Below are 25,699 nucleotides of genomic sequence, written 5' to 3' on the forward strand. Positions count from 1 at the left end.
TGTTCCACATTTTGTTACCTTACAGCCTTATTCTAAAATTGATTGAAGAAAAACATGTATTTAATCTACCCACATAATGACAAAGTTAAAAACTGGTATTTAGAAATGTGTATATAGATCTATATATCTAACACATTTACATAAGTATTCAGACCCTTTACTCAGTACTTTGTTGAAGCACCTTTGGCAGCGATTACAGCCTCGAGTCTTGGGTATGACACTACAAGGCACACCTGTATTTGGAGAGTTTCTCCCTTTTGAGTTTTTTTTCTTCTTTGCAGATCCCCTCAAGCTCTGTCAGGTTGGATTGGGGGAGTATTTTTCACGTCTCTCCAGAGATGTTCAAGTCCGGGCTCTGGCTGGGCCACTCAAGGACATTTGGAGACTTGTCCTGAAGCCACACCTGCGGTGTCTTGGCTGTGTGCTTAGGGTTGTTGCCCTGCTGGAAGGTGAGCCTTCGCCCCAGTCTGAGGTCTTGAGCGCTCTGGAGCAGGTTTTCATCAAAGGATCTCTGTACTTTTCTCCGTTCATCTTTTCCTTGATCCTGGCTTGTCTCCCAATCCCTGCCGCTGAAAAACATCCGCGCAGCATGATGCTGCCACCACCATGCGTCACTGTAGGAATGGTGCCAGGTTTCCTCCAGACGTGATGCTTGCCATTCAGGCCAAAGAGTTCAATGTTGGTTTCATCAGACCAGAGAATCTTGTTTCTCATGGTCTGAGAGGCATCTAAAGGAATTTTAGCAAATTCCAAGCGGGCTGTCATGTACCTTTTTACTGAGTAGTGGCTTCCGTCTGGCCATTCTACCATAAAGGCCTAATTGATTGAGTGCTGCAGAGATGGTTGTCCTTCAGGAAGGCTCAGTTTTGTTTGAAAGTATATTGGAAAGTTCTTGGTAGCTACCTAGCTTATGTGTGCTCCCGAGATGCAGTTGGCATCAGTTGCTGGGACTGCTTGTATCTTTCCAGTGATCCTGCTGACCAAGGACAGGTCTGAGGAGCTATTTGGCGTCACAGCTAGCCTAGCTGCTAGCTAGCTGGACATCAAGCTGGCAATGTGTTCTTGAGCGCAGCCCACAAAGTGGTTATCCATTGTGGCTGCGACGGCAGATTGTTCCGGGTTTGTGGCTGTCTAGATCCCTGCTGTTTGTTGTTTTCAATTTTCCCGTGACCTTCCCTGTCTGGAATTGTGAGGAGTAACAGCTTAACATGCGTTGATAGCTACCATGACAAAGACCAAAGCCGGCGGTAGTACCATTGAGGACAGTGCCAGTGACGTCTATATCACACATGAAGGATCTTTTAAACAAAAAGAGACCTATAAGCAGTTGTTACAACAAAAAAGTTCAGTGTTTTGTCCAAATACTCTACTAATAAAATAATGGATGACCTGACCAGAGAGGTCCAGGACCTGAAGAACAGTTAGCAGAACAGTGCACCAGAAGAGGGAAGAACTGATCCCAGCCATGAAAGCTGCCAGAGCTCGTGGAGACATTGCGTACATCCACTACGACAGGCTCATTGTCCACCCTCCCTCCCAGAAGCCTGGAAGGGATGAGAGCCAAGCCTATGGGTTTGTAGTCTCAACCCCGCAGCGCGCACACCAATTTATTAATGGACTGCTTAATGTATCCATTTTTTTTCTCTTGCTTGGTCTGCTCTTTTCAATATTATGTCTGTCTCTGATAAGCTACCCAGGAAAGGGCTGAAAATGGCCCATATTAATATATGTAACCTTAGCAAGTTACTGATTTCATGAACCTTATTTCTAACATCTGATAACAACATATATTAGCCATTTCTGAGACTCACTTAGATAATTGTGATTTATACAAAAGTAGCAATACAAAGATATAACATCTATAGAAGAGACAAATGCTTATTGGGGGGGGGGGGGAAGTTGCTGTATATATTGAGCCATATCCCTGTAATGCTTAGAAGATCTTATGTCAAGTGTTATTGAAGTGTTGTGGTTGCAGGTTCACTTGGCACATCTAAAGCCTTTTCTTTTGGGGTGTTGCAATAGGCCACCAAGTGCTAACAGTCAGTATCTAAATAATATGTGTGAAATGCTTGATAGTGTATGATGTAAACAGAGGTCTACTTTCTCGGGGACCTGAATATTGACTGATGAAAACCAAGCTGTCTGCTCAAGAGGAAGCTTCTTAATGTAACCAGTGTCTGTAATCTGGTTCAGGTTATTAATCAACCTACCAAGGTGTTTACAAACACTACAGGAACAAGATCATCCAGATGTATCGATCACATTTTTACTAATACTGTAGAACTTTGTTCTAAACCTGTATCCGTACCCATTGGATGCAGTGATCACAATAAAGTGGCTATATCAGGAAAGACAAAGTTCCTAAAGTAGTGCATAAGAAATCATTCAAAAGAATTTGATGTGACTCTTATGTGGATGTCAAATGTATGATGGTCTGATGTGATTTAATGAGGAGCATCCAGACGCTGCACTTGATGAATTTATGAAATTGCTTCTTCCAATTATTGATAAACATGCACCTGTTAAGAAACTGACTGTTAGAACTCTTAAGGCTCCATGGATTGATGAGGAATTGAAAAACTGTATGGCTGAAAGAGAGGCTAAGTCTGGCTGCACATCTGACTGGCTGACACTGCAAATTGAGAAATTATGTGACTAAACTCAGCAAAAAGAAGAAACTTATGAAGCCAATATCAAGTACTTTAAATAAAATAATGGGCAGAAAGACAAATTCAACTACATCTCTCATCGAATCAGATGGCTTGTTGATCACAAAACCATTTGATGTTGCAGATTTTATTTGAATGATTACTTCATTGGCAAAGTGGGTAAACTTAGGCAGGAAATGCCTGTGACAAACAGTGAGCAATTATTTTCATGCATAATAAAAAAATAATTTTTAATGAAAGAGCAGTGCAAGTTTGAATTTTGTAAAGTTAGTTTGGGAGAGGTGTAAAAAATTTAACGATCAGTAATGACAAAACCTCCTGGCATTGACAACTTAGATGGAAAGCTACTGAGGATGGTAGCTGACTCTATAGCCACTCCTATCTGTCATTTTTAATCTGAGCCTAGAGGAAAGTCTTTGTCGTCAGGCCTGGAGGGAAGCCAAAGTAATTCCACTACCCAAGAGTGGTAAAGCGGCCTTTACTGGTTCAAACAGCAGACCTATCAGCTTGCTGCCAGCTCTTAGCAAACTGTTGGAATAAATTGTGTTTGACCAAATACAATGCTACTTCTCTAAACAAATTAAAACTTTCAGCATGCTTATAGAGAAGGGCACTCAACATGTTCTGCACTGACACAAATTACTTCTTGGTTGAAAGAAATTGATAATAAGAAGATTGTGGGCGCTGTAACATTAGCTTTCATAGCAGCCTTTGATATTATTGACCGTAAATTATGTGTTATGGTTTTTCAAACTCAACTCTGAATCCACGATATGGCAATCTAATAAATCTGAGCTGTTTCTTAAATGGAAGCTTCTCATGTCAAACATGTGAAGTGGGGTGTACTGCAGGGCAGCTCTCTAGTCCTTTTTTAATGTAATTTTTTTTTTAACCAATGACCTGCCACTGGCATTAAACAAAGCATGTGTCCATGTATGCTGCTGATTCAACCATATACGCATCAGCAACCACAGCTAATGAATTCACTGAAACCCTTAACAAAGAGTTGCAGTCTGTTTTGGCCAGTAATAAACTGGTCCTGAACATCTCTAAAATTTAAGAGCATTGTATTTGGTACAAATCATTCTTTAAGTGGTAGACCTCAGCTGAATCTGGTAATGAATGGTGTGGCTGTTGAACATGTTGAGGAGACTAAATTACTTGGCGTTACCTTAGATTGAATCTATATGTTTTGACCATGAAAGTTTACAATGGTTTCAAAGATGGGGAGAGGTCTAGCCATAGAGATGCTCTGCTGTTTTGACTACACAAAGCAACTACTGCAGGCTCTAGTTTAGTCTAATCTTGATTATTGTCCAGTTGTGGTCCAGTGCTGCAAGGAAGGACCTAGTTAAGCTGTAGCTGGCCCATAACAGAACGGCACGTTTTGCTCTTAATTGTGATCAGAGGGCTAATGCTATGCATGCCAGTCTCTCTTGGCTAAGAGTTGAGAGACTGACTGCATCACTTTTTTATAAGAAACGTGTTGAATCCCAAATTGTTTGCATAGTCAACTTACACACAGCTCTGACATACACTTATCCCACCAGACATGCCACCAGGGGTCTTTTCATAGTCCCCAAATCAGAACAAATTCAAGAAAACGTACAGTATTTTATAGAGCCCTTATTGCAGGGAACTTCCATCTCATATTGCTCAAATAAACAGCAAACCTGGTTTCAAAAAACAGAAACCCCTCGCAGCACATCGCTTCTCCTCTATTTGACCTAGATCGTTTGTGTATGCATTGATATGTAGGCTGCTTTTGTAACAGCTAATGGGAATCCTAATAAAATAACAAATTCCATCGCCACAGAGGAACTCTGTCAGAGTAACCATCAGGTTCTTGGTCTCCTCCCTGACCAAGGCCCTTCTCCCCCGATTGCTCAGTTTGGCCGGGCGGCCAGCTCTAGGAATGGTCTTGGTGGTTCCAAACTTCTTCCATTTAAGAATGGAGGCCGCTGTTTCTTTGGGGACCATTTCACTGCTGCAGAAATGTTGGTACTCTTCCCAGATCTGTGCATCGACAAAATCGTGTCTCGGAACTCTACGGACAATTCCTTCCACCTCATGGCTTGGTTTTTGCTCTGACGTGCACTGTCAACTGTGGGACCTTTTATATCCCTTTTTCAAATCATGTCCAATCAATTGAATTTACCACAGGTGGACTTCAATCAAGTTGTAGAAACATCTCAAGGATGATCAATGGAAACAGGACGCACCTGAGCTCAATTTTGAGTCTCATAGCAAAGGGTCTGAATACTTGCGTAAATAAGGTATTTCAGTTTTTTCTTTTAAATAAATTAGCAAACATTTCTAAACCTGTTTTTGCTTTGGTATTGTGTGTAGATTTAGAAACAATTAATTTAATCAATTTTAGAACAAGGCTGTAATGAAATGTGGAAAAGGGGAAGAGGTTTGAATACTTTCTGAAGTGTGTGTGTGTGTGTATATGCATGTGTGTGTATATATAGATATATATCTATATCTCACACACTCTGGGTGGAGTGCGTTGTGCTTTCCCTTCTACATATTCAGGCTTATGGCAGACCTCAATTCTCTCAGCATTTGCACTACTCCAATTCTCCTTCCCACTCCTCTCCCTCAATTAAATTCTCTTTCTGCAGTGTGTGTCTACAGCTCAGTCATTATATGCTGTCTGTCACTGACCCTATAATGGGTTTCTAATCACTGAGTTGTGGCTAGATTGCAGCTGCACATTTGTCTAGTCTGCGAGAAATTAGGAATGGGAAATGAGAGCGGGGTGAGGGAGAAGGGTACTAAACTGGCACACGGATGAGGAAAGCTTGTCAACGGATTGATGTGTTGGGGCTGGTTTAAAGATGACCTGGATCTTATCCATATAGCAACGGGATAAAGCAGAGAGACTTTCAGTGGAAGGGTTTTAGGTTATTATACGGAGAGGGGCATTTTCCCCCACCAGTGCCACATGCGCCGCATGGCATCAGCAATTAGTGGAAAAGGAAATCAGACTGTATATAGGAACCCCCCCTCTTCTGTCTCCCCCTCCCTCCCTCTGCTTCCAGCTCATATCACATCTTTGGTTTTGTGCAATGCAGTCTCCTCCGCCTCTCCTCTGTCCTCGTTTCCTTCGGTATTTTTCTTTTTGTCCACCTCCTTTTCTTTCTTACCACCCCAACACTGTTGGGAACTGTAGCAGAATGGCCATCTTGTGGTCTCTGGATATAGGAGTTAGATTAGATAACAGTAGAACAAAGCAGGGACTCGCTGTTTACAGCATGTCTGACATGTTTAAAGGGATTACTGCCCCCATTTGTTGTCATGTGCTACAGAGACGTTGGTTAAGCTAACACAGTTGTGCATCTTAGGCATTGTGAAATCTCTAAGTCGAGAAGAAACGTACGAGGCAGAAGCTGCTTACCCCCCCCCCCCCCCCCCCCAAGTGATCTCACCAGATGAGCCCTATGCCTGTTGACTTTTTATTTATCAAGTTTTAAATGTGGCCACTTACTACTAAATGAAAGAAACCTCATCAAGTAGATAATGTTTGACCGGGTACACGTCTAAAGAGCCATGTTGAGAATGAACATCACTACATAAATGTCATGTTCCAGGCTGCAACTAAATTATAGAATTGCGCAATTATCGTACAATGAACACTTTTTTTTTTTGTTTGACCCTGTTTGTAGAAAAGTACTTCTTGTCTTATTTTGTAAGTGCTTTTTCTACATCAAATGTATCACCTGGTGAAGAGTATTCCTGTTTTAGATTGAACGTACACAGGTTTGTATTAGGTTATTCATTAGTTTATGATTATATTTGTGTACAATTTGGTGATGGGTAAACTTTGCCAATAAAGAAATAATGGTATAAATTAAATGCAAGTATGAAAATTGTGTCCAAGTTAGTCAGTTGTTGGTCTCGGCCTGTACAGTTGGTCCTGCGTTTTGTTTCTGTCGGTTTGGAAGATATTCCATCTTTGACACAAACAGTATCCAGTCTACTCCAAGGCCTGAAGTTGTCTTCTATCAAAACATTTGGCCTGTGTGTGTTTCAGAGTTCACAAAGTGTGTCACTACCAGCCAAAATAATTAAATTTCATAGCTAGGTTTCCATTGAACTGGTGACAAATTTTCAAACAAATATTCTAAAATCCACATAGAAAATATGCACATTTTCCCGCCGTTGGTGTGAAGACTTAGTGCACACAATGTACTTTTTCGCTTATGTTTTCATGTACTGAATAAAAATGTTAAGTTCAATGTGTTTCCATCGCATTTAAATTTTTTGTTGTTGTCACATAGTCAAGCATCGATCATGTCACCAGAGTCGGACCCTCAATGTTTATTGGAAAGGAGCATGAAGAACATGTGCACTTTCACCGCCCTGTGAAGTTAATCATGTATCTTTAGCCAAAAAAATTGCATGGTTTCCTGAGTCAGTGGGAGGACCACTCACCATTTCATCGTGACTCCAAGTTTACTTTGATATGATGGGCATTACCACCGCCATTTCGCTCAGAATTAATTTTTACCGACACTTAAGATCCCACCATGTCGAACAAATAAATGATTTGTGGGCTTTTATTAAATTGTATCGAAACGACCTGTTTCCATTTTTTTTGGTACGGTATGACTTAACGTGCATAAAAACTGGATGGAAATGTGGTTTGATACAATTTCCAGCCAAGAAACTTTGTTACTTTTTAATGTTGACCATCACTAATTTAAGTCAAACTGTCTCTTCCTCTTCATTTAGTAAGAACATATTCCCTCAGCTTGGAGGCACAGACATGCACACATGCTTTTTAGCCAGTCAAAGTGCAGTAAAAAAGTGGTATCAGACTTGGCTTTTTCTCTATGACCAGTAAAAAAAACAATCCTGCATATCGTTTGGAGCCCTAAAGTTAAAATGACCAGAATTGTTTCTCTACACACCTTTTTTTCTTAATTAGAATGTAATGGGCAATCATTTCTGTAAATGTAACAAGTTCATTTTTTCCCTTCAACTTCACTGAAGGCGTTTCATGAACCGAATATCACGTTTTGAAATGGGAAATGTTTTGAACTCATCTTCACATCCGTTGTGAAAGTCACCACCACGTCTGCATCATGTAGGGGAGTAGACATGGTAGGGTGGTTACTTCAGGCACAACGCAGTGCTTAAAAAAAATAAAAAAATAATCCCTTGTCAATTTTGACAGTAAAATGATCTTTTTACTCTCCCCCTTCTTTCTCCTGTCAGTGTGGACCTGGTTCATGCTCAGCTGCGTGTGTGTGAGGGGCGTAGCTTGCCAGAGCTGGGCCTAAAGCAGGATAAGATCCGGATCAATGGCTTTGCCATCCAATGCCGTGTGACCACAGAGGACCCTGCCCGCGGCTTCCAGCCTGACACTGGACGGCTTGAGGTAAGCAACACCCCCCCCCCCCCCTCCACTTCCCCAGCAGGCTACTGCCACTCAGTTATAATGGGCTGCATTCTCTCACTCTGTGTAGGGCCAAAAGGTTTCCTAACCATGAGCCCTGACAGAATTATTGGCCAGAGTTTTTCCTGTTTGGACTCATGTCACGTGGGCTGGAGGAAAAACTCCTGGCCCTAGTTATGCATGTCCGTTTTAGGGTAGTGTTTTTTTTTTTGGTATGCAGGTGTTTTAGTGGAGGCTCCAGACTGGGCCAACTCTGCTCTAAATGTTTGTTAGGGATGAGTTGCTTTTGGAAATAAATAATTGAACAAATATTGACATCAACCTCTCCCTCTTGGTTATGTTTGACATGTAGGCCTTGAATTAGTCAAATACTTGGCGGCTGTAGATTGTCTGTCTGGTCGTCTTTCTGATTCACACTGAGGAGCTGGATATTCTCTTAATGCATTGAGTAGAGTCTCAGAACTGCTCTGACTGCCCTCGGTGGGGGGTTGGTCTACCTGACAAAGTTTCCGCTCAATTGCCAACCTTAAGGTCAGTCTCTAGCTCTCAAATGTAAGCTCCCTCACAAACTCATGCTATCTGGTTCTGTTTGTACAGTGGTTTTCCGTACTTGTGATTTTCAAAGTTATCGATGGAAGTTGTCAAGTTCATGTCAGGTCTGGTGATGTTCAATACAGATCAACACTAGCACCCCTACTACTGTAATTGAGGATTAATCCTCTCACCTGAGAAGCTGCATGCATTCACGTAATCACCTCAGTTTTTCTAAACAGGATTTTAGAAAGGTTAGCAAATGTATTAAAAATAAAATCTGAAATTACATTTACATAAGTGTTCAGAACCTTTACTCCCTACTCTGAAGCACCTTCGGCAGCAGTTACCGCCTCCAGTCTTCCTGGGTATGATGCTACAACCTTAGCACACCTGTATTTGGGGAGTTGCTCCCATTCTTCTCTGCAGATCCTCTCAAGCTCCATCAGGTTGGATGGGGAGCATCGCTATTTTCAGGTCTCTCCAGAAATGTTCTATCGGATTCAATTCCGGGCCACTCAAGGACATTCAGAGACTTGTCCCGAAGCCACTCCTGCGGTGTCTTGGCTGTGTGCTTAAGGTTGTTGTACTGTTGAAAGGTGAACCTTCTCCCCAGTCTGAGGTCCTGAGCACTCTGGAGCAGGTTTTCATCAAGGATCTCTCTGTACTTGGATCTTCATCTTTCCCTCGATCCTGACTAGTCTCCTTGCCACTGATAAACATCCCCACAGCATCATGCTGCCACCACCATGCTTCACCGTAGGGATGGTGCCTTGTTTCCTCCAGGTGCTCTGATATTCACTGTCAACTGTGGGACCTTTACATAGACAGGTGTGTGCCTTTCCAAATCATGTCCAACCAATTGAATTTACCACAGGTGGACTCCAAGTTGTAGAAACATCTCAAGGATGATCAATGGAAACTGAGCTCAGGTGGATCCTGTTATGTAAATTTGGTATTTCAGTTTTTTATTTTCAATACAATTGCAAAAATGTTAGCTTATGTCATTATGTTGTGTGTGTGTGTGTGTGTGTAGATTAAGGGGGAACATTTTTATCAATTTTGGAATAAGGCTGTAACGTAACAAAGTGGAAAAATGGATGGTATGAATACTTTCCGAATGCTCTTTTTGTAAGCTTAAGAAGTTAATTTCAGAAATATTGTGGACCTGTTTGCCGCCTTCATTGGCTATGTACACGGTAGACTCATTGGCATACCTTACTACCCTAGCTAGTGTTTTCTAAAACCCACAGCACAGTGATTTACCAGTAAAACCTGAAAAGATAAGGGGCCCCAAACAACTCCATTGTGGAACACTACACTGCAGTGCACATACAGTATGTCATATTGATAAAAGGTTTATTTTGTAGTTTCTCGCTTTGACCTATTTGATGACATACTTCTCAGGCAGCAGATGTAAATCCATGACCAGTGAGTCTTCAGACATTTTGTGTTAAATCAATGTCATCAAATGCCACATGGAAATGTAGAATGATGGGTAGTCCTACACAGTGTGTGTATGTCTGACTGTATTCGACTAGTCTAACCACGTGCCCTAATTCCTGAGACTAGTCTGACATATCAATGTGGACAATTATTACATCATTCCTCAGTAATTTGAGACTGCTAGATTTTTTTTCCTTCCATGAGAATGGCATTCTCCTTGAAATTAAAGGTCCAATGCAGCTGTTTTCATCTCCATATCAAATCATTTCAGGGAAACAATTCAGTACCTTGCTATGATAGTTTTCAATTAAATTGTTCAAAAAGAAAAAAAAAATTGCTTCATAGTGAAGAGCAATTCTTAAGAATTTAGCTAGGACTGTCTGGGAGTGGGGAGGGGAAAACAGAAAATTTGCTGTTATTGGCAAAGGTTTGCAGCTTTCTTTATTGGTCTAAGTAATTTACTGCATGGTGGTGTCCCCACGGAAGACCAACTCCATCCGACCACAACAGGCTGAAATTGCAGGCGTTCTTTCCAAACAGCTCTAACACTAAAAGGGCATTATCGTTTTCACAGTATTATTCCAAACTCATGTGGAAATATTTAAAAAATCACAGGAATTATGTTTTTGACGATCAAGGTGCTGGGAAAGTGGTAATATTACTTTCTAATTCCACAGTTCTGACAGTTAAGAGTGTATCAAAGCCATAAAAAAAAATAAAAAAAACATTTTTACTTTCATGACTTCAAAGAATTTCTCAAAGCACCCTGTAGGATTTGGAGAACTGCCTGTCTGAATGTAGGGAGGAGAGTTTGAAATGCAGTTTCGGCCTTTGCTATCCTTGCCTCTAATGAAAGGCAACATTATGTAGCCATAATTATTGTCCATTAGAGATTTAGACTTTTGGCTAGATTAAAGGGGTTGCAAATTGCAGTTCGAATGCAGCAGGTGATGGGTAGAGCATAAATATCGACAGATGAGTTATGGATGGGCATCAAGTGAAATCAGTAGGTGTGGAGTGGACACTGATGGGTGAATGTCTCAATGCTGGCCAGGGACTGGCTGGTAGATGAGGTAAGCACTACAGACAGGTTCTCTAGTGATTTTTACTCTACTCTACTCGCTCTCGCCTGCGTTTGTCTGAGGGCTGGCTTTGATCCCTCTCCAGTCTCTGCAACTCGGTGTCACCCTTCTTTTTTTTTCACTCTGCTTTCCTAGACATAGAGAGGAATAAGAATGTTTGTGCAAAAAGAATGAAACAGAACAACTTGTAAATGGGAATGTGACATCTAGTAAAGACAGGGTAGGGGTGCAGGTTTAGCTCTGGAATCTTCCTGGGGGTGTTTCTCCTTCAGAAGTGGAGAACCATCATTTAACAGGAAGGGAAAATAAGTACTAAAGTTACTGTCTAGTGCAAATCTAATTTTAAAAGCTCATTCTGTTAGGTATGAACAATCTTGTTCACTAGTCCTTTTACTTGTAGTTGTGACCAAGTCATACATTTTTGTTGCTTGTAACAAGACCTCATCCTCTGGCTGAGACGGGCCCATCTGATTTGGGGAAGACAGCTTTTATTTTTTTATAAAAATGTTTTTCAATGGGTAGAATGATCCTTCTCAAGACTAGGGGAGACACAGGCTCAGGAGTGCACCCTTTCTGCACACAAGCTAGCTAGCCAAGCAAGCCACAGCTGGTGTTAGTTGTTGTATAGGCTTTGTCCTTTTTCCTATCTCGCCAGGCACTTATGTTTCAAAGCTGGCTAGCCAACAATAAAGCAAGTCAAAGCAGGCCGATCCTACACGGAACAACCGTCTTGCCATTCCCTTCTATTTTAAATCCAGTGATTTGTAGGTAAAAGTTGTAATGTGAAGAGGCAAGCTAGTTAGCTGTTGACTGATATACAGTCCGGTCCAAGATTATTTGCACCCTTGATGGGCAAAAAATACTTTAAAATATAAATATTACTGTACTATATTGTAAAAAAAAACAATGCAAAGTGTATTACACTAATACAATTGTTAAACAAAATCTCTTATCTGAGCAAGTTTTATATTTTTTCTCAGATTGCAGTCAATTATTGGCACCCCTGTTTTCAATACCATTCAATAGCACACCCTGGGAGGATAACGACACAGCCTTTTTCTCAAATATTTTGACATTGGAGAACACATTCGGTGGGATCGTAGACCATTCATCCATATAAAATCTTTCCAGATCCTTTATATGCTTCATCTGTGCTTGTGCATTGCCCCTTTTCAATTCAAACCACAGGTTTTCAATGGGGTTCAAGTCCAGAGACTGATATGGCCATTGTAAATGGTAGATTTTGTGGTCAATTAATCAATTCTTTGTGGCTTTTGATGTGTGCTTGGGGTTATTGTCTTGCTGGAATATCTACTCCTGGCAGAGGCAACCAGGTTTTTGGCTAAAATGACGTTGTACTGGGTAAAGTTAATAATGCTGTTGACATTAAGGGGTCCCAGGACCAGCAAAATGGCCCCATAACAGCAAAGATCCACCACCATATTTTACAGTAGGTATGGGGTACCTTTCTACTTATGCATCCTTATTTTGATGCGAAACCCACCACTGGTGAGTGAGAATTTTTTTATTTTTTTTATCAAGGGTGCCTATCATTTTTGACATGACTCTAGGTAGCAGCAGTAGCCAGAGTCAGGATGAACTAGCTAGTTAGTTAGCTAACCAAAAAATATCCGGAATGGTAATAATCAATCTGCATTTATTGCTGTTATATTAAAGTGCCCTATTTGTTCTATTGTGTGGTTCTAAATCCTGACTCCATCGATACTACACTGCTCAAAAAAATGAAGGGAACACTTAAACACAATGTAACTCCAAGTCAATCACACGTCTGTGAAATCAAACTGTCCACTTAGAAAGCAACACTGACAATAAATTTCACATGCTTTTGTGCAAATGGAATAGACAACAGGTGGAAATTATAGGCAATTAGCAAGACACCCCCAATAAAGGAGTGGTTCTGCAGGTGGTGACCACAGACCACTTCTCAGTTCCTATGCTTCCTGGCTGATGTTTTGGTCACTTTTGAATGCTGGCGGTGCTTTCACTCTAGTGGTAGCATGAGACGGAGTCTACAACCCACACAACTGGCTCAGGTAGTGCAGCTCATCCAGGATGGCACATCAATGCGAGCTGTGGCAAGGTTTGCTGTGTCTGTCAGCGTAGTGTCCAGAGCATGAAGGCGCTACCAGGAGAAGGGCCAGTACATCAGGAGACGTGGAGGAGGCCGTAGGAGGGCAACAACCCAGCAGCAGGACCGCTACCTCCGCCTTTGTGCAAGGAGGAGCAGGAGGAGCACTGCCAGAGCCCTGCAAAATGACCTCCAGCAGGCCACAAATGTGCATGTGTCTGCTCAAACGGTCAGAAACAGACTCCATGAGGGTGGTATGAGGGCCCGACGTCCACAGGTGGGGGTTGTGCTTACAGCCCAACACCGTGCAGGAAGTTTGGCATTTGCCAGAGAACACCAAGATTGGCAAATTCGCCACTGGCGCCCTGTGCTCTTCACAGATGAAAGCAGGTTCACACTGAGCACGTGACAGACGTGACAGAGTCTGGAGACGCCGTGGAGAACGTTCTGCTGCCTGCAACATCCTCCAGCATGACCGGTTTGGCGGTGGGTCAGTCATGGTGTGGGGTGGCATTTCTTTGGGGGGCCGCACAGCCCTCCATGTGCTCGCCAGAGGTAGCCTGACTGCCATTAGGTACCGAGATGAGATCCTCAGACCCCTTGTGAGACCATATGCTGGTGCGGTTGGCCCTGGGTTCCTCCTAATGCAAGACAATGCTAGACCTCATGTGGCTGGAGTGTGTCAGCAGTTCCTGCAAGAGGAAGGCATTGATGCTATGGACTGGCCCGCCCGTTCCCCAGACCTGAATCCAATTGAGCACATCTGGGACATCATGTCTCGCTCCATCCACCAACGCCACGTTGCACCGCAGACTGTCCAGGAGTTGGCGGATGCTTTAGTCCAGGTCTGGGAGGAGATCCCTCAGGAGACCATCTGCCACCTCATCAGGAGCATGCCCAGGCGTTGTAGGGAGGTCATACAGGAATGTGGAGGCCACACACACTACTGAGCCTCATTTTGACTTGTTTTAAGGACATTACATCAAAGTTGGATCAGCCTGTAGTGTGGTTTTCCACTTTAATTTTGAGTGTGACTCCAAATCCAGACCTCCATGGGTTGATAAATTGAATTTCCAATTTTATTTTGTGTGATTTTTGTTTTCAGCACATTCAACTATGTAAAGAAAAAAGTATTTAATAAGATTATTTCATTCATTCAGATCTAGGATGTGTTATTTTAGTGTTCGCTTAACTTTTTTTGAGCAGTGTATTTGACTTGGTGCTGCTGGGCTTGGGCTGTGTGCCCCTAGGTAGAAGTTAATTTGAATAGCCAGGTGCATGTGTGTCTCATTGGCTGAGCTGGCAAATCAGCAGTCTTTCTGCAGTATGCCCAAACCACTGTGTTTCCCAACAAGCCATTTTTTAATACATTTTAACTAGGTAAGTCAGTTAAGAACGAATTCTTAGTTACAATAACGGCCTAGCAAAATACCTGAGGGGACTGGGATTAAAAATAACATCTAAATATAGGACAAAACACATCACGACAAGAGACAACACTACATAAAGACCTAAGACAACACAGCCTGGTAGCGACAACAACATGGTAGCAGCACAACACATCGTACAAACATTATTGGGCACAGACAACAGCACAAAGGGCAAGAAGGTAGACAACAATGCATCATGCAAAGTAGCCACAACTGTCAGTAAGAGTGTCCATGAGGGAGTCAATGAAGAGATTGAGATAAAACTGTCCAGTTTGAGTGTTTGTAGCTCGTTCCAGTCGCTAGCTGCAGCGAACTGAATAGACGAGCGACCCAGGGTTGTGTGTACTTTGGGGACCTTTAACAGAATGTGACTGGCACAACGGGTATTGTATGTGGAGGATGAGGGCTGCAGTAGGTATCTCGGATAGGGGGTAGTGGGGCTTAAGAGGGTTTTATAAATAAGCATCAACCAGTGGGTCTTGCGACTTAATCAGAGATGACCAGTTTACAGAGGAGTATATAGTGCAGCGACTTTTCCTATAAGGAGCATTGGTGGCAAATCTGATGGCTGAATGGTAAAGAACATCTAGCTGCTCGAGAGCACCCTTACCTGCTGGTCTATAAATTATGTCTCCATAATCTAGCATGGGTAGGATGATCATCTGAATCAGGGTTAGTTTGGCAGCTGGGGTGAAAGAGCAGCAATTTACGATAGAGGAAACCAAGTCTAGATTTAACTTTAGCCTGCAGCTTTGATATGTGATGAGAGTAGGACAGTGTACTGTCTAGCCATACTCCCAAGTACTTGTATGTGGTGACTACCTCATGCTCTAAACCCACAGAGGTAGTAATCACACCTGTGGGCAGAGGGGCATGCTTCTTACTAAACCACTTAACCTGTTCTGAACACCTCCAAAACAATGGTAAAGGGGAGAGAAAGCTTTTTGGACAATAAGAAAGCTTTGTTGTAGAGCATTTAACACACAATCTGGGGAGGGGCCAGCTGAGTATAAGACTATAATCTGCATATAAATGGATGAGAGAGCTTCCTACTGCCTGAGCTATGTTGATGTAAATTGAGAAGAGCGTGGGGCCTAGGATCGAGCTTTGGGGTACTCCCTTGGTGACAAGCGGTGGCTGAGACAGCAGATTTTCTGACTTTATAAACTGCACTCTTTGAGAGAGGTAGTTAGCAAACCAGGCCAAAGATCCCTCAGACATCAATACTCCTTAGCCGGCCCACAAGAATGGAATGGTCTACCATATCAAAAGCTTTGGCCAAGTCAATTAAAAATAGCAGCACAATATTGCTTAGAATCAAGGGCAATGGTGACATCATTGAGGACCTTTAAGGTTGCAGTGACACACACACAACCTGAGCAGAAACCAGATTGCATACCAGAGAGAATACTATAGACATCAAGAAAGCCAGTCAGTTGATTACTGACAAGTTTTTATAACACTTGATAAACAGGGCAAAATAGAAATAGGCCTATAACTGTTAGGATTAGCTAGATTTCCCCCTTTTTAAATAAAGGACGAACCGTGGCTGCCTTCCAAGCAATGGGAACCTCCCCAGAAAGGAGAGAGGTTTAAAAGGTCGGACATAGGCTTGGCGATGATAGAGGCAGCAACCTTAAAGAAGGGTCTAAACCATCTGACCCAATGTTTTTTTGCGGTCAAAGGAAATTACTGCCATTGGATCAGGTTACTTTGTTAGGTTGTCAGTACTCAAGTCCAGGACTTGAACTCCAGTCACAATTTTTGTGATTTGTGACTCGGTGACTTGGACTCTGACTTGACCAGTCAAGAAAGTCTCTCTCAATTGGATAATTCACGGCAATAGGTACTGTATTAGCTAGCCCTACTAATTTGGAACGCTGTAAGTCGGCTTACTTCCTACATTATGAAATGTAGCTTCAAAGATTGTTGGATGGCAGCTTTTAGTATGCCAAGGGTCTCGCGACTTGGCTAAGACTGGCCCCGTGTTCACACAGGCATTTGTTAACCACGGGTAAGAATTTTATATTTATATATTTATTTATTTATTTATGAGCTGGGCTAAGGATTCACACTTGTAGCCCAGGGCTTTGGAATAACGGACAAACGCACATGCGACCAACATTCCATCTCTGCCTACGACCAATGTTATAAGGAACACATTATTTCCTCTTGCTTCCAGCCTAGCATTTGATTTCCAACATTGGTCTGTATAAACCTTGCTGTCTGCCCCTACGACCTTGGAAACAATGTTTCACTTTTTTGAGATGTGATCTCGCCCCTGTACAGAGAATGCTGTGCAAGGACGAGAAACTTTTCTGACCCAGGCAAAATCATGCAACAATATTATGGATAGTTTGGACACACCTACTCATTCAAGGGTTTTTCATTATTCTACTATTTTCTACATTGTAGAACAGTATTGAAGACATCAAAACTATGAAATAACACATGGAATCATGAAATAAAAAAAGTGTTAAACAAATCAAAATATATTTTATATTCTTCAAAGTAGTCTTGCTCCTTTTTTATCTTTCTTGATCTCCAGTATTTTCCACAAATAGTCAAATTTATTTTTCATGTCTGACTTCTCCTTTTACCTCCTGAGCAACCAGTGAACATTCCCCCATTTTGAATTTAACATCCTCTGCGTCCATTTTGCTGTTGCATTTGGAGTTTATAACCAATTTATTAATGTGATTATATGCTATAGGTCAGGTCCTATTGGTCAAGTGCATGCAGAGCATTCATGTGTCACGTTAAAAGAGCTAGGGAATGTTTTTCCTGAAACAAATTAGGGATTTCGGTAACTCAACTTTTTGGTCAGTAATGGCTGTAATTATGTTGCAGCTTCAGCAACACGGACAGAGCGATACACACCGATGTTCTGTGGTGGTCGCTACAGCAGGGAGGAGAGGGAGGCAACGGGTGCTAGTCACACAGCGCCGCAAGTAGGACACCCTCTCGTCACGTGTCTTAAATGGAGCGCTTTAAGTGTCAGACAAGCTTAGTGCATATAGTTGATTTGATTAAAACACATAGGATGTTTCTATTTATGGAAAAATACACACTTTAAAATTTTGACCAATCGATTTGTCAAAAAAACACGCCTCTTGGTCGAGTAAGATTATTTTTTGTCTGGGACAGCCTGATCACGTCACATACATGTATAGCAGAACACACAGCCTCAGTTTATGATAGTGCAACATTAAATCACATCACAGATTAAATTCTGTAGAAAGGATTGTTTAAAAAAAATTATAGGTTGGAACTCTTGCTGTTAAAATACAATGCATTGTTATTCTTAACTGGAATGAACTAATTGATCACATCACACAGATGTAGACCAGAAAACAGCGCGCACGCACACACAGTCCTAATGAGAGGTATGTGGCTGCTTGAAGTTTTCAACAAGCATGTCTATTCTGGGCTCAGTTTGACAGTGCAACCCAAGGTCAGGCTCAGTACTGAGTCTGTTCTGTACTTGTTTTTTAAGTATGCCAGAGTTGAGAACCATGACTCACATATGTGGTGCAAAACTGGATCAGAACATCTACTGCTTTCTCAGTCAGGCAGAGACCGCTTCCTGCTGTAGATGAGCAACCCAGATTTGTGAGTGTGTTTGCCTCAAAAAGCATTTTGTTTCAATCAGTTTATTCCAGTTCAGAATAAAAAATGACTTGTATTTTAACAGCAACAGTTCCAACCTAGACTAATTTCTACAGTAGTTGTATAGCAGGCCTGCTCACTTACTCAGCTAGCTAGCTTTGGCTAAGTTTAGCTAGCTAGCTCTTAGCCGTGCACAAGGAAAATGCTTGAAATAGACTCGCATACATTACTATGAGGGAGTACTTCCTTATTTCTGTTTATCACCTGTTATAAAATGACAATTCCTTGCTAGCTGACTTTCTCTTCCAATGTTTAAGCACTGTTTCCTGATGCATTCTGCCCCTGTTCTGAGAACTCTGATGTTTGGTCAGGATGTGATGTTTTAATTTGTTTGTTTTGAGATTCATTACTAAGCACTTCCCCACACAAATCACATTGGGCTCTCCTTGTTATTTGTCAAAGTTTGTATGAAACCAAGAGAAACTCATCACTGTATTTGCATTTTCATGACGATCGAGCTCAGTTAGTACTTGTTGCTAGCTAATTTGTCCTGGGATAGAAACATTGAGTTGTTACCTGAAATGCACAAGGTCCTCTACCCCGACAATTAATCCACACTTAAAATGGTCAAACGAATCGTTTCTAGTCATCTCTCTTCCTTCCAGGCTTTTTCTTCTCTTGACTTTATATTGTGATTGGCAACTTTCAGGAATTAAGGTGCATTACCAACCTCGTTCGTCTTTGTCACCCACGTGGGTATAACCAATGAGGAGATGGCTCGTGGGTACCTGCTTCCATAAACCAATGAGATGGAAGAGGTGGGACTTGCAGCGCGATCTGTGTCAGAAATGGGACTGATTTCTATTTTAGCCCTTGGCAACGCAGACGCTCGTGAGCAGTGTGGGTGCAATAATTAAATAATATAGAATTCTAAATTTATTTTGCAGCGCATGCAATGCAAGCGATGTAGTCAGCCTGTGAGAAGGACTGCAATATGGTGTGTGCGCATCCGTTTTGGGGATCAAGCAAGAGTTGATTACTTTCGACTCCAATCACAGGAGTCGGACTCGATTGGAAGAAGTTAGCAACAGCGGTTGCTATGCAGGCTGGCTATGAGGGCTCCCGAGTGGCATAGCGATCTAAGTCGCTGCATCAATTTAAATTATTATTATTTTTTTTGTCTTTGGAGAAAATGTATATAAATGTACTTCAAATTGCTTGCAGAACGCATCACAAGCATTTGCAAATTAAGTTAAGTGTAGCTTTTGTGATTGTAAAGTTCCCCCCCCCCCCCCTCTTGACCATGTTTCACACTGGCTATTTTGGAAGTGTTTCTGGGGCTAGCCCCAAAGTCAGTGCTAATCCGGAGCATGACTAGCTAGTCCCGGGCTAAGGTTGGCACCAGCCCACTTTACAATGTGCAAGTGTGGACACTCGCTTAGCCCGGGCTAAAATCTCCCTTAGCCAAGGGCTAAGGAGGCTCTTAGCCCTGGGTTAAGGTGTGAACAATGACTTGGACTCTAACACTTGGGACTTGACTTGCGGTTTAGGGACTTGACTACAACACTGTCTCCATTGTATGGGCAGAATGGTTGAATTTAGGCAAATTGCTACAATTTATGCAATAAATGGGAATTGGAACAGTATCTCCTTAACCATGTCAACATTCCAAACGGAACTTTGCCTGCTGTGTTATTTGTGGCGTAAGAATTTAGGCGATCGCCTGAGAATTATACCTGAAGTGACATTATGCTGGGAAGAACATTTAGATTGATTCATGATCTCATATATTCCCCACCATTAAGTGACGGTAGAAAAAATGTGAGCTGTGAATGAATAGAAACTGCAACCAATGACACAACCTGCGGTGTATTCATTAGTTTCACATGTAACAAAACATTTTGCACTGTAGCAAGACATTTTGCAACAAACCATTTACTCCAAACAGAAAACATGTTGCCCTGTTTGTCACACTTGCTCGTCTCCCCACCCACTGGTGCCTACTGTCAAGTAAACTCTTGTTGCTCACACTTGAAAGCACAACTTTGGCTATATCATTGATTTAGGTTATAGTGAAATGAATCTCTCGTGGAAAGACTACATAAACATAATCTGACCATATTGAGAGATTTTAGTTAAGAATTAACTGAGATTATTGACGAACTGACCCAATAAGAACTATTTCACAAATGTTCAATTATCAAGAATCCATTGTAAGGGTGACGGGTTTAAATTAGTCAAATTGCTACAATTTGAACAGTATCCCCTTTTTTTTATTTTTTTTTATTTTTTTTAAGCATGTCAATGTTCCTAACGGAACTTTACCTGCTGTGATCTTTGTGGCATAAGAATGCAGTTCATTACCTGAAAATTATACCCGCAGTGACATTATGCTGAAAGGAACATAAGTCTTTGGTATTACTCGGCTGGGGATCAAACTCCTAATCTTTTTAAAAAATTATTTTATTATGTTTTGTCACTAACAGGATAGGTGCAGTGAAATGTTGTTTTATAAGGTCAGGCATAGTAGTGCAGTGCTCCTGGAGCAAATTAGGGGTTAAGTGCCTTGCTCAAGGACACATTGAAAGATTTTTCACCTTGTCGGCTCGGGTATTCGATCCAGCGACCTTTTGGTTACTGGCCCAACGCTCTACCTGCTGCCCTAATCTGGGTTGGTAATGTGGAAATCTGGAAATTAACCACAATACCACAGAGTTGGTAATGTGCAACAATAAATCAGCTTGCTTTCTACATTATGAAATGTAGCTTCAAAGACTGTTGGATGACAGCTTTCAGCCTACCGAGGGACTATTGACTCGACTTGGGACTGAAGTATACTGAACAAAAATATAAACGCAACATGTGAAGTGTTGGTCCCATGTTTTGAGGTAAAATAAAACATCCCAGACATTTTCCATAAACACAAAAAGCTAGTTTCTCTCAAATTTTGTGCACACATTTGTTTACATCCCTTTTTAGTTTGCATTTCCTCTTTGCCAAGATAATCCATCCACCTGACAGGAGTTTGTCAGCTGAAGCATGGAGGTAATTGTAATTACCACAATTTGATAGGTCATTGGGGTTAAATGAGCGTTCAGTGTATTGGCAGCAAAGAGGGTGCATTGATTGACTGACTGTTCCTGCTTTGGAAGCCAGTGAACGCCTAAGTGGCGGGAACCACACTGATATACATTAAAGTATTATCTGGCATGTCTCCCACATACAGTACGTTTAACAAGAACGTTTAATTGTATTTGTGCTGACAGCATCTATAGATGCCTATAAACGCGACATGTGAAGTGTGTCATGAGCTGAAATAAAAGGTCCCTGAATTGTTCCATATGCACAAAGCTTATTTCTCTGGTTTGGTGCACATGTGTTTACATACTTGTTGGTGAGCATTTCTCCTTTGTCAAGATAATCCATCCATGTGACTGGCATGGCATATAAAAAAGCTGATTTAAATGGCATGATCATTACACAGGTGCACCTTGTGCTGGGGACAAAAGGCCACTCTAAAATGTGCAGTTTTGTCACACAATACAATGCCACAGATGTCTCAAGTTGAGGGAGTGTGCAATTGGCATGCTGACTGCAGGAATGTCCACCAGAGAAATGCATTTCTCTACAATGAGCCGTCTCGAATGTCGTTTTGGAGAATTTGGCAGTACATCCAACCGGCCTCACAACCGCAGACCATGTGTAACCAAGCTAGCCCAGGACCTCCACATCGGTCTTATTCACCTACGGGCTCGTCTGAGACCAGCCACCTGGACAGATGATTAAACTGTGGATTTGCACAAATGAAGAATTTCTGACCTCCCCAAGGTCTTGACCTGACTGCAGTTTGGCATCGTAACCGACTTCAGGCGGCAAATGCTCACCTTCGATGCACGCTGGATAAGTGTGCTCTTCACGGATGTATCCCGATTTCAACTGTTACGGGCAGATGGCAGACGGCGTGTATGGTGTCGGCAAGTGGTTTTGGACGTCAACGTTGTGAACAGGGTGCCCCAAGGGGGCAGTGGGGTTATGGTATGGGCAGGCATAAGCTACGGACAACAAACGCGATTGCATTTTATCGCTGGCCATTTATTTAAATGCTAAAGATACCGTGACGAGAGCCTGAGGCCCATTGTCGTGCCATTCATCCGCCGCAATCACCTGATGTTTCAGCATGATGATGCTCGGCCCCATGTCGCAAGGATCTGAATACAATTCCTGGAAGCTGAAAATGTCCCAGTTCTTCCATGGCATACGTACTCACCAGACATGTCACCTGTTTAGCATGTTTGGGATGCCCTGGATTGACGTGTACGACAGCAGCGTGTTCCAGCTTCTGCTAATATCAGCATCTTCGCACAATCATTGAAGAGTGGGACAACAGGCCACAATCAACAGCCAGTTCAACTCTATGCGAAGGAGTTGTCACACTACATGAGGCAAATGGTGGTCACACCAGAAACTGACTGGTTTTCTGATCCATGCCCCTACTTAAATTTTTTTTTTTAAAGGCATATGTGACAGATACAGTGGGGGGGAAAAAAGTATTTGATCCCCTGCTGATTTTGTACGTTTGCCCACTTAAAAAAATAATCAGTCTATAATTTTAATAGTAGGTTTATTTGAAGAGTGAGAGAGAGAATAACAAAAAACAAATCCAGAAAAACGCATGTCAAAAATGTTATAAAATGATTTGCATTTTAATGAGGGAAATAAATATTTGACCCCTCTGCAAAACATGACTTAGTACTTGGTGGCAAAACCCTTGTTGGCAATCACAGAGGTCAGACGTTTCTTGTAGTTGGCCACCAGGTTTGCACACATCTCAGGAGGGATTTTGTCCCACTCCTCTTTGCAGATCTTCTCCAAGTCATTAAGGTTTCGAGGCTGACATTTGGCAACTCAAACCTTCAGCTCCCTCCACAGATTTTTTTTATGGGATTAAGGTCTGGAGACTGGCTAGGCCACTCCAGGACCTTAATGTGCTTCTTCTTGAGCCACTCCTTTGTTGCCTTGGCCGTGTGTTTTGGGTCATTGTCATGCTGGAATACCCATCTACGACCCATTTCCAATGCCCTGGCTGAGGGAAGGAGGTTCTCACCCAAGCTTTGACGGTACATGGCCCCGTCCATCGTCCCTTTGATGCGGTGAAGTTGTCCTGTCCCCTTAGCAGAAAAACACCCCCAAAGCATAATGTTTCCACCTCCATGTTTGACGGTGGAGATGGTGTTCTTGGGGTCATAGGCAGCATTCCTCCTCCTCCTCCAAACACGGCGAGTTGAGTTGATGCCAAAGAGCTCCATTTTGGTCTCATCTGACCACAACACTTTCACCAGTTGTCCTCTGAATCATTCAGATGTTCATTGGCAGACTTCAAACGGGCCTGGTAGATGTATTCTTGAGCAGGGGGACCTTGCGGGCGCTGCAGGATTTCAGTCCTTCACGGCGTAGTGTGTTTCCAATTGTTTTCTTGGTGACTATGGTCCCAGCTGCCTTGAGATCATTGACAAGATCCTCCCGTGTAGTTCTGGGCTGATTCTTCACCGTTCTCATGATCATTGCAACTCCACAAGGTGAGATCTTGCATGGAGCCCCAGGCCAAGGGAGATTGACAGTTCTTTGTGTTTCTTCCATTTGCGAATAATCGCACCAACTGTTGTCACCTTCTCACCAAGCTGCTTGGCGATGGTCTTGTAGCCCATTCCAGCCTTGTGTAGGTCTACAATCTTGTCCCTGACATCCTTGGAGAGCTCTTTGGTCTTGGCCATGGTGGAGAGTTTGGAATCTGATTGATTGATTGCTTCTGTGGACAGGTGTCTTTTATACAGGTAACAAGCTGAGATTAGGAGCACTCCCTTTAAGAGTGTGGTCCTAATCTCAGCTCGTTACCTGTATAAAAGACACCTGGGAGCCAGAAATCTTTCTGATTGAGAGGGGGTCAAATACTTATTCCCTCATTAAAATGCAAGTCAATTTATAACATTTTTGTGTTTTTCTGGATATTTTTGTTCCCTCTCACTTAAAATTATAGACTGATCCTTTGTCAGTGGGCAAATGTACAAACTCAGCAGGGGATCAAATACTTTTTTTCCCTCACTGTATGTATGACTGGGAAAACAGATACGTGAAATCCATTGATTAGGGTGTAATTTATGTTCATTTCCTTTTTTTTTGTAGTACTTAAAAATAAAAAATAAATAAAAAAATTGAATCTTTGAAATTGTATTTTTATTTTTGTTCATTGGTTATGACTTGGACTCCAACACTAGGGTCTTGGTAGTCGAGTTTGACGGACTTAGTGGCAAGAAAAAGTGTGAACCTTTTGGAATTTCCTGGCTTTCTGCATGGTCATCAAATTTGATCTGATCTTCATCTAAGTCACAACAATAGACAGTGTGCTTAAACTAATAAAACACAAATTATTGTTTTTTTCTTGTCTATATTGAATACATCGTTTAAACATTCAGTGTAGGTTGGAAAAGGTATGTGAACCCCTAGGATAATGACTTCTCCAAAAGCTAATTGAAGTCAGAAGTCAGCTAACCTGGAGTCCAATCAATGAGACGAGATTGGAGATGTTGGTTAGAGCTGCCTTGCCCTATAAAAACACTCACAAAATGTGAGTTTGCGATTCACTTGAAGCATTGCTTGATGTGAAGCGTACCTTGAACAAAAGAGCTCTCGGATTAAGATTTGTTGATTTGCATAAAGCTGGGAAGGGTTACAAAAGTATCTCTAAAAGCCTTGATGTTCATCAGTCCACGGTAAGACAAATTGTCTATAAATTGAGAAAGTTCAGCACTGTTGCTACTCTCCCTAGGAGTGGCCGTCCTGCAAAGATGGCTGCAAGAGCACAGCGCAGAATGCTCAAGGTTAAGAAGAATCCTAGTGTCAGCTAAAGACTTAGAAGTCTCTGGAACATACTAACATCTCTGACGAGTCTACGATGCGTAAAACACTAAACAAGAATGGTGTTCATGGGAGGACACCACGGAAGAAGCCACTGCTGTCCAAAAAAAAACATTGCTGCATGTCAGAAGTTTGCAGAAGTGCACCTGGATGTTCCACAGCGCTACTGGCAAAATAGTCTGGACAGATTAATCTTCAGTTGAGATGTCTGGAAGGAACACACAACACTGTGAAGAAAAAAGGCACAGCACACAAACATCAACCTCATCCCAGCTGTAAAGTATGGTGGAGGGACCATCATGGTTGTGGCTGCTTTGCTGCCTCAGGGCCTGGACAGCTTGCTATCATCGACTGAAAAATAAAACTTGGGAATTCATCAAGACATTTTGCAGGCGAATGTTAGGCTATCTTACCGCCGATTGAAGCTCAACAGAAGTTGGGTGACGCAACAGGACAACAACCCAAAACGCAGAAGTAAATCAACAGAATGGCTTCAACCGAAGAAAATACACCTGGAGTGG

At 42.1% G+C, this 25,699-nt stretch overlaps 1 protein-coding gene across 2 annotated transcripts in view; it reads left to right on the top strand.

Moving 5' to 3' along the window:
- LOC106563498 (pyruvate carboxylase, mitochondrial) overlaps positions 1 to 25,699 on the top strand; it is a 119,654-nt gene that overhangs the window by 20,312 nt on the left and 73,643 nt on the right. For both annotated transcript variants that reach the window (XM_014129148.3, XM_014129149.3), the window contains one exon: positions 7,899 to 8,061. In XM_014129148.3, the coding sequence (XP_013984623.1) occupies positions 7,899 to 8,061 (163 nt within the window). The remainder of the gene's footprint in view (positions 1 to 7,898; positions 8,062 to 25,699) is intronic.

This window comes from Salmo salar, chromosome 11 (genome assembly GCF_965601325.2).
Source record: "Salmo salar chromosome 11, fSalSal1, whole genome shotgun sequence".
Classification (NCBI taxonomy): domain Eukaryota; kingdom Metazoa; phylum Chordata; class Actinopteri; order Salmoniformes; family Salmonidae; genus Salmo; species Salmo salar.